This window comes from Choristoneura fumiferana, chromosome 12 (assembly GCF_025370935.1).
Source record: "Choristoneura fumiferana chromosome 12, NRCan_CFum_1, whole genome shotgun sequence".
Classification (NCBI taxonomy): Eukaryota; Metazoa; Arthropoda; class Insecta; order Lepidoptera; family Tortricidae; genus Choristoneura; species Choristoneura fumiferana.
Genome location: NC_133483.1, coordinates 11522527 through 11536510, shown reverse-complemented (window position 1 = coordinate 11536510; position 13984 = coordinate 11522527). Strand labels below are relative to the sequence as shown.

General features: G+C 37.9%; 2 protein-coding genes across 2 annotated transcripts; both read left to right on the top strand.

The window, feature by feature from the left end:
* Window positions 1-954: 954 nt before the first annotated feature.
* On the top strand, window positions 955-2344 carry LOC141433330 (larval cuticle protein 1-like). The gene is made up of 3 exons (XM_074095318.1): window positions 955-1064; window positions 1141-1265; window positions 1939-2344. Exons 1-3 carry the CDS (start codon window positions 1056-1058, stop codon window positions 2144-2146), a joined length of 342 nt encoding a protein of 113 aa, XP_073951419.1. The 5' UTR covers window positions 955-1055; the 3' UTR covers window positions 2147-2344.
* Window positions 2345-6979: 4635 nt separating this feature from the next.
* Window positions 6980-9390, top strand: LOC141433331 (larval cuticle protein 1-like). The gene is made up of 3 exons (XM_074095319.1): window positions 6980-7087; window positions 7164-7288; window positions 8528-9390. Exons 1-3 carry the CDS (start codon window positions 7079-7081, stop codon window positions 8727-8729), a joined length of 336 nt encoding a protein of 111 aa, XP_073951420.1. The 5' UTR covers window positions 6980-7078; the 3' UTR covers window positions 8730-9390.
* The last annotated feature ends 4594 nt before the right edge of the window (window positions 9391-13984 follow it).

Sequence of the window (13984 nt, the reverse complement as noted above, 5' to 3'; positions counted from 1 at the left end):
GTTCTTAGTTTCAATTGTGTTATTTACATATATTTATTTAGTAAGTACCTAAAATACAAGCGTTATTTTGTAATAGGTATTTCCAAGAAGTAAGTACCTACTATTTGAAATGTACAAAATAATGAACCAATGAGGGCTATCGTTTTTTGTCTCACTAGATGGCGCACTGTCGCGTGAGGTTTTTAAGTATGGCTTTCAAAGTCTGTTATTACGGGCGTCAAAACAAAGTTTAGATTAAAATCATATTTAATACACCTTAAAATCGTACCATAAAAATATCGAGCATGCCACAGTGTTGCATAGTCCCCGTTTTGTTCGGAAAAAAGGGAGGACAAAGGTTTCCGAAAGACAAAACTGTCTCAGAACACAGACATTCATTGCCCCGGAACGCATATTTGCTATAATTAATTTCAGATATTGCAAAATATTCACAAATTTTTTCTTATTATAAATAAACCCGCGTTGCTCACCCAAAAACTATGAGATTTGACATTTCGGAGACCTCACGCTACACTAGCGCCTCTAGTGGCGAATTCACACGCGATAGCCCTCATTAGATACGTAGTACGTAGTAGCACATACGGTACCTAGTTGTAAAATCACAATAAATAGATGGGAAATAGTTTTAATGATATTCGAATATTATATATGTTTTTAATATTGAATTAATTATCTGACAATACGTTACGCAAACCAAGAGTTACCAGCTTATTTAGTAAACATAACCCTTGACCCAATATCCTTTGTCACATTTCATATTAAGTGACAAATTATAAAGTAAATAGTTGTGAATAGAACCTTCAAATTGCTGTTAAACATATTACACACACATAAGTAGGTACAATACAGGTACGGACGAGATGCGCGTGCGCGTGTGATCACTGATGACCGAATCCGGGTAGCCGGTATCGACATCATGTGTTTGCGCCGTTTTGACATGAAGTACATACGTTAGATTGCCGGGAGAAATGTATAAAAGATTTTGTCACGAGCGTAACTGCATCAGTCGTTCATCAGTTTCCGATCAGTATAAACTAATCTAAACATCAACAATAATGAAACTGGTGGGTAGTTTGAATTGAGTTATTTGGTTGAGTGATATATGTGGGTGATTTTTAATAATATTGTTGTTGTATGCAGATTGTGATCGCCGCTCTTGCTCTGGTAGCAGTGGTTGTGGCCGCCCCGGCCGAGCAGCCCGCTAAGGTGGTCAACATCTTGCGCTCAGAGCACGACCTGCAACCTGATGGTGCATACCACTACAAGTAAGCACCCGCAAAGAGTTGTCTATTGATTAATGTCTTATAAAAGTTTTTTCTTATGTTTTTGGCGCCCTGTTAAGTTCACGTGGTTACAAAATTATTTATATTTTAATAATCACAAAAGCATCTGAACGTATTTTGACATAAAATATATATTATTAAGTGTTATTATGCGTTATTTATGGAATAATTGATAATAATAAGAAACTTTGGCAAATCCCTTAACCCTTCAAGTTTGAATAATTTGAAAATCCTGTTATTCACTTCTTATTAGGTACCTACTCTAGAGATTGCTACCTTTTTGTATAAAACTTATGCGTTTACCAGAGACACTACACTATGTGTACATATTCATTACATTACCTATTCATTAACATAGGATAATTTTTTTTATTCGACTGGATGGCAAACGAACAAGTGGGTCTCCTGATGGAAAGAGATCACCACCGCCCATAAACATCTGCAACACCAGGGGTATTGCAGATGCGTTGCCAACCTAGAGGCCTAACTAATTAGACTTCACCTATAGATTTGTGATACTAATACATAGATGACAGGCACATAGAGTAGGTAATGCCATCATTAAAATAGTCACAGTGAGCTGTTAGTTCAGCATGCTAGGGTCTTAGGTAGAATGTAGTACCTATTAGACTATACAACATTTACACATTTTCAGCTTCGAGACCGAGGATGGTACATCCCGCAATGAGAACGGAGAGTTGAAGGTTGTCAACGACGCGGAGAACAAGCCCCAGCAGGTTCTCACTGTCCGCGGCTCCTACAGCTACGTCGACCCCGAGGGCCACTCCCATTCCGTCACCTACGTCGCTGACGAGACTGGATTCCATGCTGAAAGTAATGACCTCTCCAAGACTCAGTCCTAAACCAACAACCACCCAACTCGAGCCACCAACAACTCTGTAGTCGTGGCGCAGTCAGCCATTACATTGACGGAGTAAGGCGCGGCATCCGCCTCAATCTCCCCAGTTACTTGTTATTTTGATGCTCACTGCCATATTTTTTTACGTTTTGTATTTTTTGTTGACATGTACTGAGAATAAACTTGATTGAAGAGAACAAAAGATATTTTAATAAAAAAGCACTAAACCCAGTCATTTTAGGTGATTTAATGATGTTATGAGCAAAAGCTTGGTTATTCGCATTATTGCAACTATAATTTAGGATTTTGATGAAAAAATGCCAGCCAATTATGCGTCTCAATTAAAGACAAGCGGGTAAATTAGTAGCATAAATTATTGTTGTTACAATTTGTAATAACATGACTTAACAATTTTATTATTGCGATATTATCTTGGCTGTAGGTACATATATTTTATGACCCTTGGCGTGGGAATCTTTACGCGAATTTAATTAAAAGTGTGTCTAGTGGGCTGGCTCTCCTAAATTATGGCTTCTCAGCTTTTGATATAGACATTACATTTAAAAATTTGGGTTACTCAAACATGACAGTAATTGTATGGTACCTACTAATCAATAAATTATGATTTAATTTTCGATACCCACTTTTTGTCTTATATGAACATGAAAATAAGTATTGTTTAAACATAGGTTTAGAATATACATACAGGTTGTCTCAGAACTACCATGTCAGAGATAGGTCAGCTCAAAGAACCCTACTTTATTCCAGATTGAACTGCAATAAGAGTCAGGTCCATGTTACATTAACTATTTGGTTCGAAAAAAAGTGTTGTCTCAAACATGACATGAAATATTGACGTTGTGCCAGCAGCCAGCGCGACACGCGCGCACGCAACAGCTAGTCTGCTGCGTCCCGCCATGCTTGATTTCCAGTTTAATTTATTTTATTTCATGTCATGTTTGAGAAAAGCATTATACAAGCCTCGGCCGGAACGTGGGGTTGCCGGCCTCGCATCCCTATCCGCCTCGCTACGCTCGGCCGTCTATATCTGCTTGGCCGGCAACCCCCTCCTTTCCGGTCTCTACAGTAATATACTATTCAAGTTTTCCGGGAGTTTTAAAAATCGGTAATAGATGCATAATGTTGTTTAGCATAAGTATTTTAATTTTGATAGTCCGAAATCCTTCCCGAATTTACGCCCGAACCAATTAATTAAGCACTATTTCTTGATTAGTGTTATTAATGGCAAATATGAAAACGGTAAATGATAAAGAATATAATTAGGTATACGTAGGTAAAACTGGTTAAAATTTCTGTCATAAAATCTAAAATATGCGGTAATGCATTGTATGAGGACTGTTGTGTAGGCATGTAATATTAACCCAATACCTATCTACCTATATTGTGCATAAAGTGTTCGTTCATGGACGAAAAACTTCATTATTAAGCAGGATAACCTTTGAAAAATTACCCCCAAAGTTTCTAGTTTGAAACTATAGTCAAACGATTTTTTTTAAGGACATGACACTACGCACAACATTTTAACCATCTACTGCTCCCAGGGAGGTTACGGTACCCAATTAGCCCTAAAACTGCTTTATTTTCTTTCTCCTAAACTATTCCACTGACGGATTTCAAATTTTGTACAAATATTTTTGTAACCAATAACAATCGTTACAAAAAATAGGGCCCCTTATCATATATTTTTTCGAAAAAAAAAATCAATTTAAAAAAGAAACACGCTGTATAACAATGGCAACTTCATTCCTGTATCACCACTTTTTTTCTCAAATACGCAACAACATCTAATCTGCATAATATCCAAGTTTCCCATGCCTAGCTCGAGTGCGACACTGTAAATATTAAAGGGGCTGGAGGAGTCCGGACGGAGCGGAGCTGGCTGGCAATGAAACAAAGCTCTTGGAGACAGGACACGCTTAATGTTCTAGATGCGGTGGCGAACAGGGAAAGAGAACAGACAGACACATTCTTATAAAATAAGTCAATAATAATATTAACAACCATAAAGCTAAACCACGACGCATAGAGCTACAGAGTAGACAGTGAATAGTGCCAATTATTATAAAATTTCCCTATATTTTTCATTCCACGAAAGGCTCTATTTTTGTAAAAGTGTATTTCAAACTCACTTTTGTACATTTTTAATTATATTATACCTCCTTACTAATATTATAAATGCGAAAGTACTGCTAATTGTCCATCTGTCTGTTACATCTTCAAGCTTCAACTGTTGAACTGATTTAGATGAAATTTGGTATAAAGATAGTTTGGTAGTAGACGAACTCGCAGGAAAAAGATGGAAGTTTAAAAAATATACTAAAGGCGCGGCCTCATGCAAGTCGCTCGACGCTCGTTTCCAGCGAGAAATCTGGTCACGTGACATATAGCGATAAAGCTGAAAATTTTGAGTTACTGCTGTATGTAATCGCTCGTCGCTACAAATCTGGTCACGTGACATATAGCGCTAAAGCTGAAGATGTTGAGCTACTGCTGTATGCAATCGCTCGTCGCTACAACGCGTACACGTACACGTGGTCACGTGATATATAGCGACAAACTGTGTTGACACTAATAAACCCATTTTTGGTACTTGTAAACAAACGACATTTCGTCAATTTCCAAACAAACACTGACATTTTTTTTTATCAAGCAGCCGCCATGTTGACGCGGCGACTTGACGCTACTTTTTCGAGTTGCGGGAAATTCGCAATAGGATCACGTGACGAGATTGGTCGCTACAAACGAGCGACGAGCGATTGCAAACGAGCGACTAGCTATTTATTACCGATTTGAGTCGCGGGAAATTCAAAATGGGGTCACGTGACCAGATTTATCGCTGCATGGGGCCGCGCCTTAATGCTCTATCATTTAAAGGAGCGGTGACGGTACGGAATCGCAGAGACGCATCGTATGCGCACCGTTTTTATCGCATGATTTCCACACCGCTGCTTAAAATACGAAATCGCAGTGACGTGCCTTAAACGTCAGGACTTTCGAACCGACTACTTGTACTATTACTTGTACTATTACTTATTATGTGACGTCAGTGCGATTCCATACCGTCACCGTTTTTTAAGCAGCGGTGTAGCCGCTCCTTAAATTGGCAACCCAGAATTAACGCTTGAAGTCTATATTATATTATAACTTACAATAGGGTTTTAGCAGCAAGGAACATTAAATAAAATCTTACCCAAGTTATGTTTGGAAACTTTTACTCATATTATGCATTTATTTTGCGCATGTAATCCTAAATTTACTGTTTGCCTGAACAATGCATAAAATTATAATAATAATTTATTTATTTATTTATTTATTATGTAGGTAAGTTGACAGGTTTTTTAACACTTGTTCGCCTTTCTACATATATTCCAACGTTTGGCTATTCTTTTATTTTGTACAGTAAAGAGTTTACCTATATACAAACATTCACTACACACATGTGCCTACGAGTTTCTCGTTTCTAGTTATATCCAGAATTATACGAACATAGCAAGCCGCAAGAAACTTAACTCAATCAATAACCATTGGCATTTTAACGCTTAGTATTTTGTAAACGGATCCCTACATTGAAAGCTGGTCTGAGGCCCCTGGTTTCTCTGGGCCGTGACACGCGACCGGCGGCGTCTGGATGTGCGTCGCACTACACGAATTAACGGTGCCTACCCGCCGCCGGTGACGTTTTAGAGAAACCACCCTCAAACATTCCCGAAAAAACATTCGGTCTCGGACACGCGTCGGTCACCGGTCGCCGACGGCTAGTCAGAGAAACCAGGGCCTTAGCAAACCTAAAATGATTTTGAAAGACCTGCACAAAGTTACCATGTTATACATTTAGACAGCAAAAAACCATCTCTACGAGCAAGCAGGGACCTACAAGAGATCCTAACAATTTTTTGTAATATCTTTCTCTCTTCTCATGCTCTTAAAATGTTATCTACTTTTAGTCTCTGCATATCGGGAATAAAGCTCCTTATTTATCTTTCTTTAGGATCTAAAGTATTATTTTTTATATTAACTTTGAAAACCCCTGAACAACCAATCACGGTGTTTGTGAACGATTTAATTTCGTGAAACACGATTTATGATTACGAACATAAATCTATTTAATTATATTAAGGATGAATTAATTTTATTATGCATAGTCCAACAAGCATTTAAAGCGTCACTTTACAAAAAAAAAGAAAATAAAACACCGCGGAGCAATTTTTTTTTCTATTTGAATTTTAAACAGATGTCCATTACTTGTATGAGCGTTCGTTGTAAAAAAGTAATATTATAATTTTGTATAGAACGACGTTTTCTTTCCCCGCCTTCAAAGTGAAAAGTAGAGTGTTTAATGCGAGACTAAATAAACAACCAGTTTAGTCCCTTGTTGAAAAATCTACTATATTGTACCACTTTGTCGACGTGGTTAACATTATTTTTTTAAACATTAATATATTCATGCAAAATTACGCTAATTAGCACTAGCAATATTTAAGCTAAAGCGCGGACGGACATGGTGAAACTAAAACCTAACTAACAAAAAGTTGGAAAACCTCCGAGTTTGTCACTTCAAAGTTCAATATCTCAAAAACGGCTGAACCGATTTTAATAAAACATATCTAAGAACCAACGCTAGAAAACCTGCTTTTAATTAAAAAAATCTAATTTTATGTAATATTTAATTTACTACTCCGTTTACAGTGGGTATACTACAGGCAGGTACGGACGAGATGCGCGTGCGCGTGTGGTCACCGATGACTAAAATCCGGGTAGCCGATATCGACATCATTTGTTTGCGCCGTTTTGACATTTAAAGTATGCGTTAGATTGCCGATAGAAATGTAAGTATAAAAGATTTTGCCACAAGCACTAATGCATCAGTCGCTCATTAGGTTCCAATCGATATATACTAGTCTAAAAACTATCAAAAATGAAACTGGTGCGTAATTTGAATTGAATTATTTGGTTGAGTGATATATGTCGGCGATTTTTTATAATACTGTTGTTGTATGCAGATTGTGATCGCCGCCCTTGCTCTGGTAGCAGTGGTCGTGGCCGCCCCGGCCGAGCAGCCTGGCAAAGTGGCCAGCATCGTGCGCTCAGGGTACGAACATTCTCCTGATGGTGGATACATCTTCAAGTAAGTACCATTTTTTTCTGTATATCAGTACTTTAGACGGCCGCATAGCCCTGTCGCTAGACAATCGGACTACGAAGCTTGAGGTCCCGGTTTCGATTCCCGGTCGGGGCAGATTTTTGTATGAAACATGGGTACGAATGTTTGTTCTCGAATCTTGGGTTGGGTTGGGGTTGTTAATTATATATTTATCTATTTGAGTAGGTACGTTTATTCGTTGCCCATAACACAACCTTTGCTTACTTTGGGACTAGGTCAATTGCGGTGTCAAGGTGTCCCGTGTTATTTATTTATTTATTTGATTAGTACTTTTATATTTACAAAAGAAAGCATTGATAAGCCAGACTACTAGAAACACACGAAAAGTTAAAGTTCCATGTTACAGACTGGCTAAAACAAAAGTCGTTTATGAGAAATTGCATAAACTACATTTTTATAACAAAGTTTCAAAATCATCCGATCAAATAGAATACAAAATTCAAATACATTGTCAAGAAGACATTAATACCTAAAATTAAATGAATGATTAGCTTAATGCTTAATATTATTATTAATGATTAGATTATGGAGATGGATATTTGGAAATTAGCAGTAGCTATCCCTAACTTCAAATAGCGCATCACAGTCATTAAATAACACTGTCGTAGGACTATCGGAAATAAATAATACCACCTTGAGTTTCTTGCCGAATTCTTCTTAGTTGTGGTAGACTTTTGACATTCATAAGTGCTTGATACAGCCAAAGTAAATTGAATAAACATTATTTTGACATTGACTGTAACTTTGAGACCATTGCCTATACATAGAATGATTTCTTATAAAATAAATGTACATTTCTTACGACATTTAGTGACCTTTTAGGTAGGTACACCTGTGTACAAAAAGACTGATTATAATAGCATAGTTTATAATTGCAAAAGCATTGGAACAAATTAGTAATAATAATAATAATTAATGATACTAAAAAAAGTTTCAAACTAAATTAGGTAGGTAGGTTAATTTACTAAAACCCCACCCTTTTTCATGCATTAAACTTTAATTTTGCATTTACCAAATACAGGCATCCTTTTTATTTTGATTATGATTTGATTTGACATGATCTATAAACTTCGAAGAATGTAGTTACTGTAATTGTTGTTTGACATCAATTATATTTGTCGGTATCAATTATAGTGACAAACTGCAAACTTGCTGTTTCGGCTCCAAGGTAGACTGTAGTAATTAACGTTTACAAATTTTCAGCTTCGAGACCGATGACGGCACATCCCGCAACGAGAACGGAGAGGTGAAGCAAGTCAACGACGCGGAGAACAAGCCCCATAATGTTATCTTAGTTCGCGGCTCCTACTCCTTCGTCGACACCGAGGGCCACACCCATTCAGTCGAATACGTCGCTGATGAAAACGGATTCCAACCTCAAAGTGATGACATCCCCAAGCCCTAGGCCTAACCCAACGACCACCCAACTCGAGCCACCGACAACTCTGTACTCATAGTGCAGTCGGCAAAGTCAGATAGTTAAGCGCGGCATGTGCCTTACATTTCCTCAGTGTCTTGTTAAGTATTTTGATGCTCACTGCCATATTTTTTTACGTTTTGTATTTTTTGTTGACATATACTGTGAATAAACTTGATTGAAGATAACTAAAGATATTTTAATAAAACAACACCAAAACCAGTAATTTTTGATGATTTAATGATGGAGCAAAAGCTTATTGGTTGTTTGTTTTATTGCAACTGTAATTTAGGATTTTCTCCAAAAAATTACAGCCAATTATCCGTCCGAATTAAAGCCAAGCGTCTAAACTAGTAGCATACTAGCTTTTGCCCGCGACTCCGTCCGAGTACTATTTGTTTATTTTATCGCTATCCCGCGGAAACTATGCAATTTACCGGGGTAAAAACTATCCCATGTCCTTCCCCGGGGCTCAAACTGCCTGTATACCGAATTTAATCTAAATCGGTTCAGCGAGTTACAAACAAACAAACAAACAGTTACTGACTTACAAACTTTCGCATTCATAATATTAGTGGGAAGTGGGATATTGTTGTATACCAGCTTTTGTACCACATTTTTACGCAAAATAAAGATATTTGTATTTGTATTTGTAATTGCTAATGATGGTATACCATTACTTCAATACCATTATTTCAATATTATCTTGACCGCAGATATATTTTATGACCTTTGTCGTAGGAATCTATACGCAAACTTAATTAAAAGCGTCTCTAGCGGGATAGCTATCCTAAATTATGGCTTCCTAGGTAGTTTCTAAAATAGGCATCGTATATAAAATTTGAGTCATTTTAACATGACAATACAATACAATGCAATAACTTTTTATTGGACACCACAGAAAAACAGGATAATTGAACGGTACCAACTATTTAACTGTCATAAGATTTACTTAGGTCATTAACGTTTATCTCACTTCTCACTTTTCTCACTTTATATTATAAATGCGAAAGTTTGTAAGTCTGTTTGTTTGTTTGTTACTTCATCACGTCTAAACCATTGAACCAATTTAGATAAAATTCGGTGACAGAGTCTGATTCCCGGAGACGGACAGAGGATAGCTTTTATCCCGGAAAATTGCATAGTTCCCGCGGGATAGCAATGCACGTATTCTACGCGGACGGAGTCGCGGGTAGTGGTTATTAGAGCCATATTTTACAGACTTGACGTCTGTTATAATAGTAGGTCAAGATTGGTTTGAGTCTTTTTGTATTTTTTATTTCAACTCCAAATTTTGTTACTTCTACGGTCTTCCCGTAAAATCCATATCGAAAATACAAACTGAAACGTAGATGCACAGAAAAACCAGAAAAAGAGACTAGCGCTGGGAATCGAACCCAGGTCCTCAGCATTCCGTGCTGCGTGCCATACCCCTCCCTCCTTACACTACCACTGGTCAGGAGTACAGACAAGAATTTCTCCTATGCACCACATATCTCAGGGTCTCAGCTTCTTTGTTTCTTATTTAGTCACTTAAGCAGCGACACAAGCGACATCTATGTGTTTTAGCCCTCAACGAGAAACTTTCAAATGTTCCATTGGAACTAACCGCTCACCCTGACAGTGGACCAGTGGTAGTGTAGGGGTATGGCACGCAGCACGGAATGCTGAGGACCTGGGTTTTATTCCCAGCGCTGGTCTCTGTTTCGGTTTCTTCTGTGCATCTACGTTTCAATTTGTATTTTTGAATAGGTAGGTCGTCAGAATTTTTTCAAAGCTTCTATAAAGACGCTTTATTTTAACTTGCCATTTAATAATTAATAATATTTTTTGCCAATTAAGGGAGACCCTATTGCAGATTTTATTCGTTCAGATATTACGAAGCTTGCTGCGAATACCTATAATGTCCTCCAGACGACACCTTCGTAGTGAATTTAGTTAGCAGAGTATTATTTTATGATCAATAAAAGTACAGTCAGGCAAAGGAGGTAACATTCAAATTAAATTTTAAAGGCGTGCGCCATTCCATTAAACATAATAAATAAAATAATAAATCATAAGACATAATAAATCATGCCAAAGTCACCAAAAAGTGTAACCATTAGTGTCATGCAATTAAATCGGACGTAGATACGTGTATCAGTTACACTTGTCTCTCACGGCAGGTCATTACGGCCACAATGTTCATTAGACAGCCGAAATCATAGTAAAGTTCTCATGATATAAACAAGTACCTCATTAAACCTTATACGTAACTGAACCGGCGACTTATTACGGTATCCGATTAAAAAGATGATCATTGTATAAGCCTGTTGTGCAAATCCATGTACCTAATATTGGGTTACCTATTGATTCGCCAACAATTTTTACGCAGATTATTGATTGGCAGACCACATTTCGTCCGCCGATAAATTTGTACGCATTATGTATAAATATTGTTTCGCAGACTAATGTTTCCTAACTCAACCTTTGGTAGACTATTCAGTTGGCTTATAGTTATTATGAGTCAGTAAGCCGAACAGCTATTAACAGAAATTCGTTTAGCCGATTAATCACTACACATTTTGAACGTTTGCTCGAAAAACTTTTCGCTTTCGAATTTGTGTTTATTTTCATCATCATCATCCCAGCCTATATACGTCCCACTGCAGGGCACAGGCCTCCCATCACAATGAGAGGGCTTGGGCAGTAGTTCCGGTAGTAGGTCCAGTGCGAATTGGGAACTTCACACACACCATTGAATTGCACACCATTGCATTGAATTGTGTTTATTTTACCTATATTAAAGTTCTCGCTCGGCTCGTGCGTCGTTGGTCGCAATTCTACCTAACACTCCTCTTCGCTGATGCTCGTCGTCGCACCTAACTAAGTACTTACATCTTGATGTCATGCGATAACTCTGATTATCGTGTTTCGGCGTACAGTTGTTCGATGAACTGAACCAATTACGAAAGAAACAAACGACTAAACGTAAATCTGCATATCGCTATTCTTCCTACCGATTACTTGGGGAAACGAATGATAGGCATAACGAAATTATACAAAACGTTATTCGGCCAATAGAAAAATATGCCAATAGTTGTCTGCGAAACGAAAATATGCGTAATTAAACTCGGTGAAACGATAGGTCACGATAATATTTACCTAATTACCAATATTGCCTTAATTAATTTTAGGTGTTTTATTTTTTATATAAATAATTATTTGTTTTGTTAAGATAATTGAATACGTCTCTTGCACAGAACATGACGTATTTAAAGACGAAATGTTCATATCTTAGAAATTGATCGTCAATATGGAAACCAATTTTACTCGACATCAAAACTTATTAAGTATTGGCTTATATTACAACTGGATACTTTTCTTATTCATCCCTTTATTCGCCCTTGTACATGTTTGTGTTTGTTTCTTATTTTTGTACAATAACGAGCTTACATACATACCAATATATACAATATTATTTATCTTACACGTAAATAATTGTGGATACCTAACTACTTTTTGAACTGCTACATGCTCTTACTTAAAACATTCTAAAAAGTGTTTAGTAGAAGTGCCACCATTTTTGAGATATTTGGACTTTTTTTTTCTCTAATATCGATATACCCTTGTTCCATTTTTAATTAATGTTATATCGTTAATGTTTATTATTTTAATTTTTCTTAATATTGCTGAATTAAATAAACGTATTAAAGATCACTTTTTTTGTTAGAAACTACCAAGAATTAAAAAAAGTAACCTCGTTTTCCGTTATATCGTATGTAATTATTTGTCATAACATATTGTCTCCCATGCTGATTAGTGACCACCAATACGGTTTTCGTCGTGGTCGCTCAGCTGGTGATCTTTTGGCTTACCTGACACACCGTTGGGCTATGGCGATTGAGAGCAAAGGGGAAGCCTTGGCAGTTAGTTTGGACATAGCGAAAGCCTTTGATAGGGTTTGGCACGGAGCTCTGCTCTCTAAGCTTCCGGTGTACGGAATACCTGGAAAGTTGTGCTCTTGGGTTGCAAGTTTTCTTTCGGGTCGGAGCATCAAAGTTGTAGTCGACGGCTCATGTTCTGACTTGAAACCTGTAAACTCTGGTGTCCCGCAAGGTTGCGTTTTATCCCCCACGTTGTTTCTTCTGCATATCAATGACATGTTGCATGATACCAATATTCATTGCTATGCAGATGACAGTACTGGGGACACGCATTATTCCGGTCGTGCTAATATATCCAGGGAACACGTCATTGAAAGCCGGAATATACTTGTGTCTCAAATTGAGATCATGCTGAAGCATGTCGCGGATTGGGGTAGACTAAACTTAGTTCAGTTTAATCCCCAGAAGACACAAGTATGCGCGTTCTCCACTAAAAGGGATCCCTTTGTTGTCTCACCTTGTTTTGAAGGTACTCCCCTTGATGCCAAATCGTCTATTGGGATCCTGGGTGTCGACATTTCGAGTGATGTTCAGTTTCGTGGTCATTTGGAAGGCAAAGCTAAGTTAGCTTCAAAAAAATTGGGGGTGCTTAATAGAGCGGGACAGTACTTCTCGCCAGCCCATCGCTTGCAACTCTATAAGGCGCAGGTTAGGCCGCACATGGAGTACTGTTCTCATCTCTGGGCTGGGGCACCCAAGTACCAAATTCTTCCATTTGACCGCATCCAACGTAGAGCTGCTCGATTTGTCGATAGTCAGGCGCTCTCTGGCCTACTCGATCCTTTGGCTTTGCGGAGAGATGTGGCGTCTCTCTGCATATTATATCGCATCTACCATGGGGAGTGTTCTGACGAACTTTTCGAATTGCTGCCTGCGGCTAAATTCCACTACCGCACTTCGAGGAACCGTCTGTCTTTCCATCCTCACCATCTTGATGATTGGCAGTCTAGTACCGTGCGTTTTAAGCGAAACTTCTTTCCTCGCACGACGAAGATTTGGAATCAGCTTACAGCGGCAACATTCCCGGAGCGTTACAACTTAGGGATCTTTAAAAAACGAGCCTATCAATTCCTTAAAGGGTCGGCAACGCACCTGTGATTCCCCTCGTGTTGCGGGTGTCCATGGGCGACGGTGATCGCTCTCCATCAGGTGACCCGTCTGCTCGTTTGCCCCCTCGTTTTATAAAAAAAAAAATGAAATATTTTTTTGATGATCATGCATGATGTTATGAAAGGTCATCTTATGACAAATAAATTATGGAAATAAATTACAATATTGAAAGAAAGAAAACATTTATTCGTTAAATACGAGGACAAG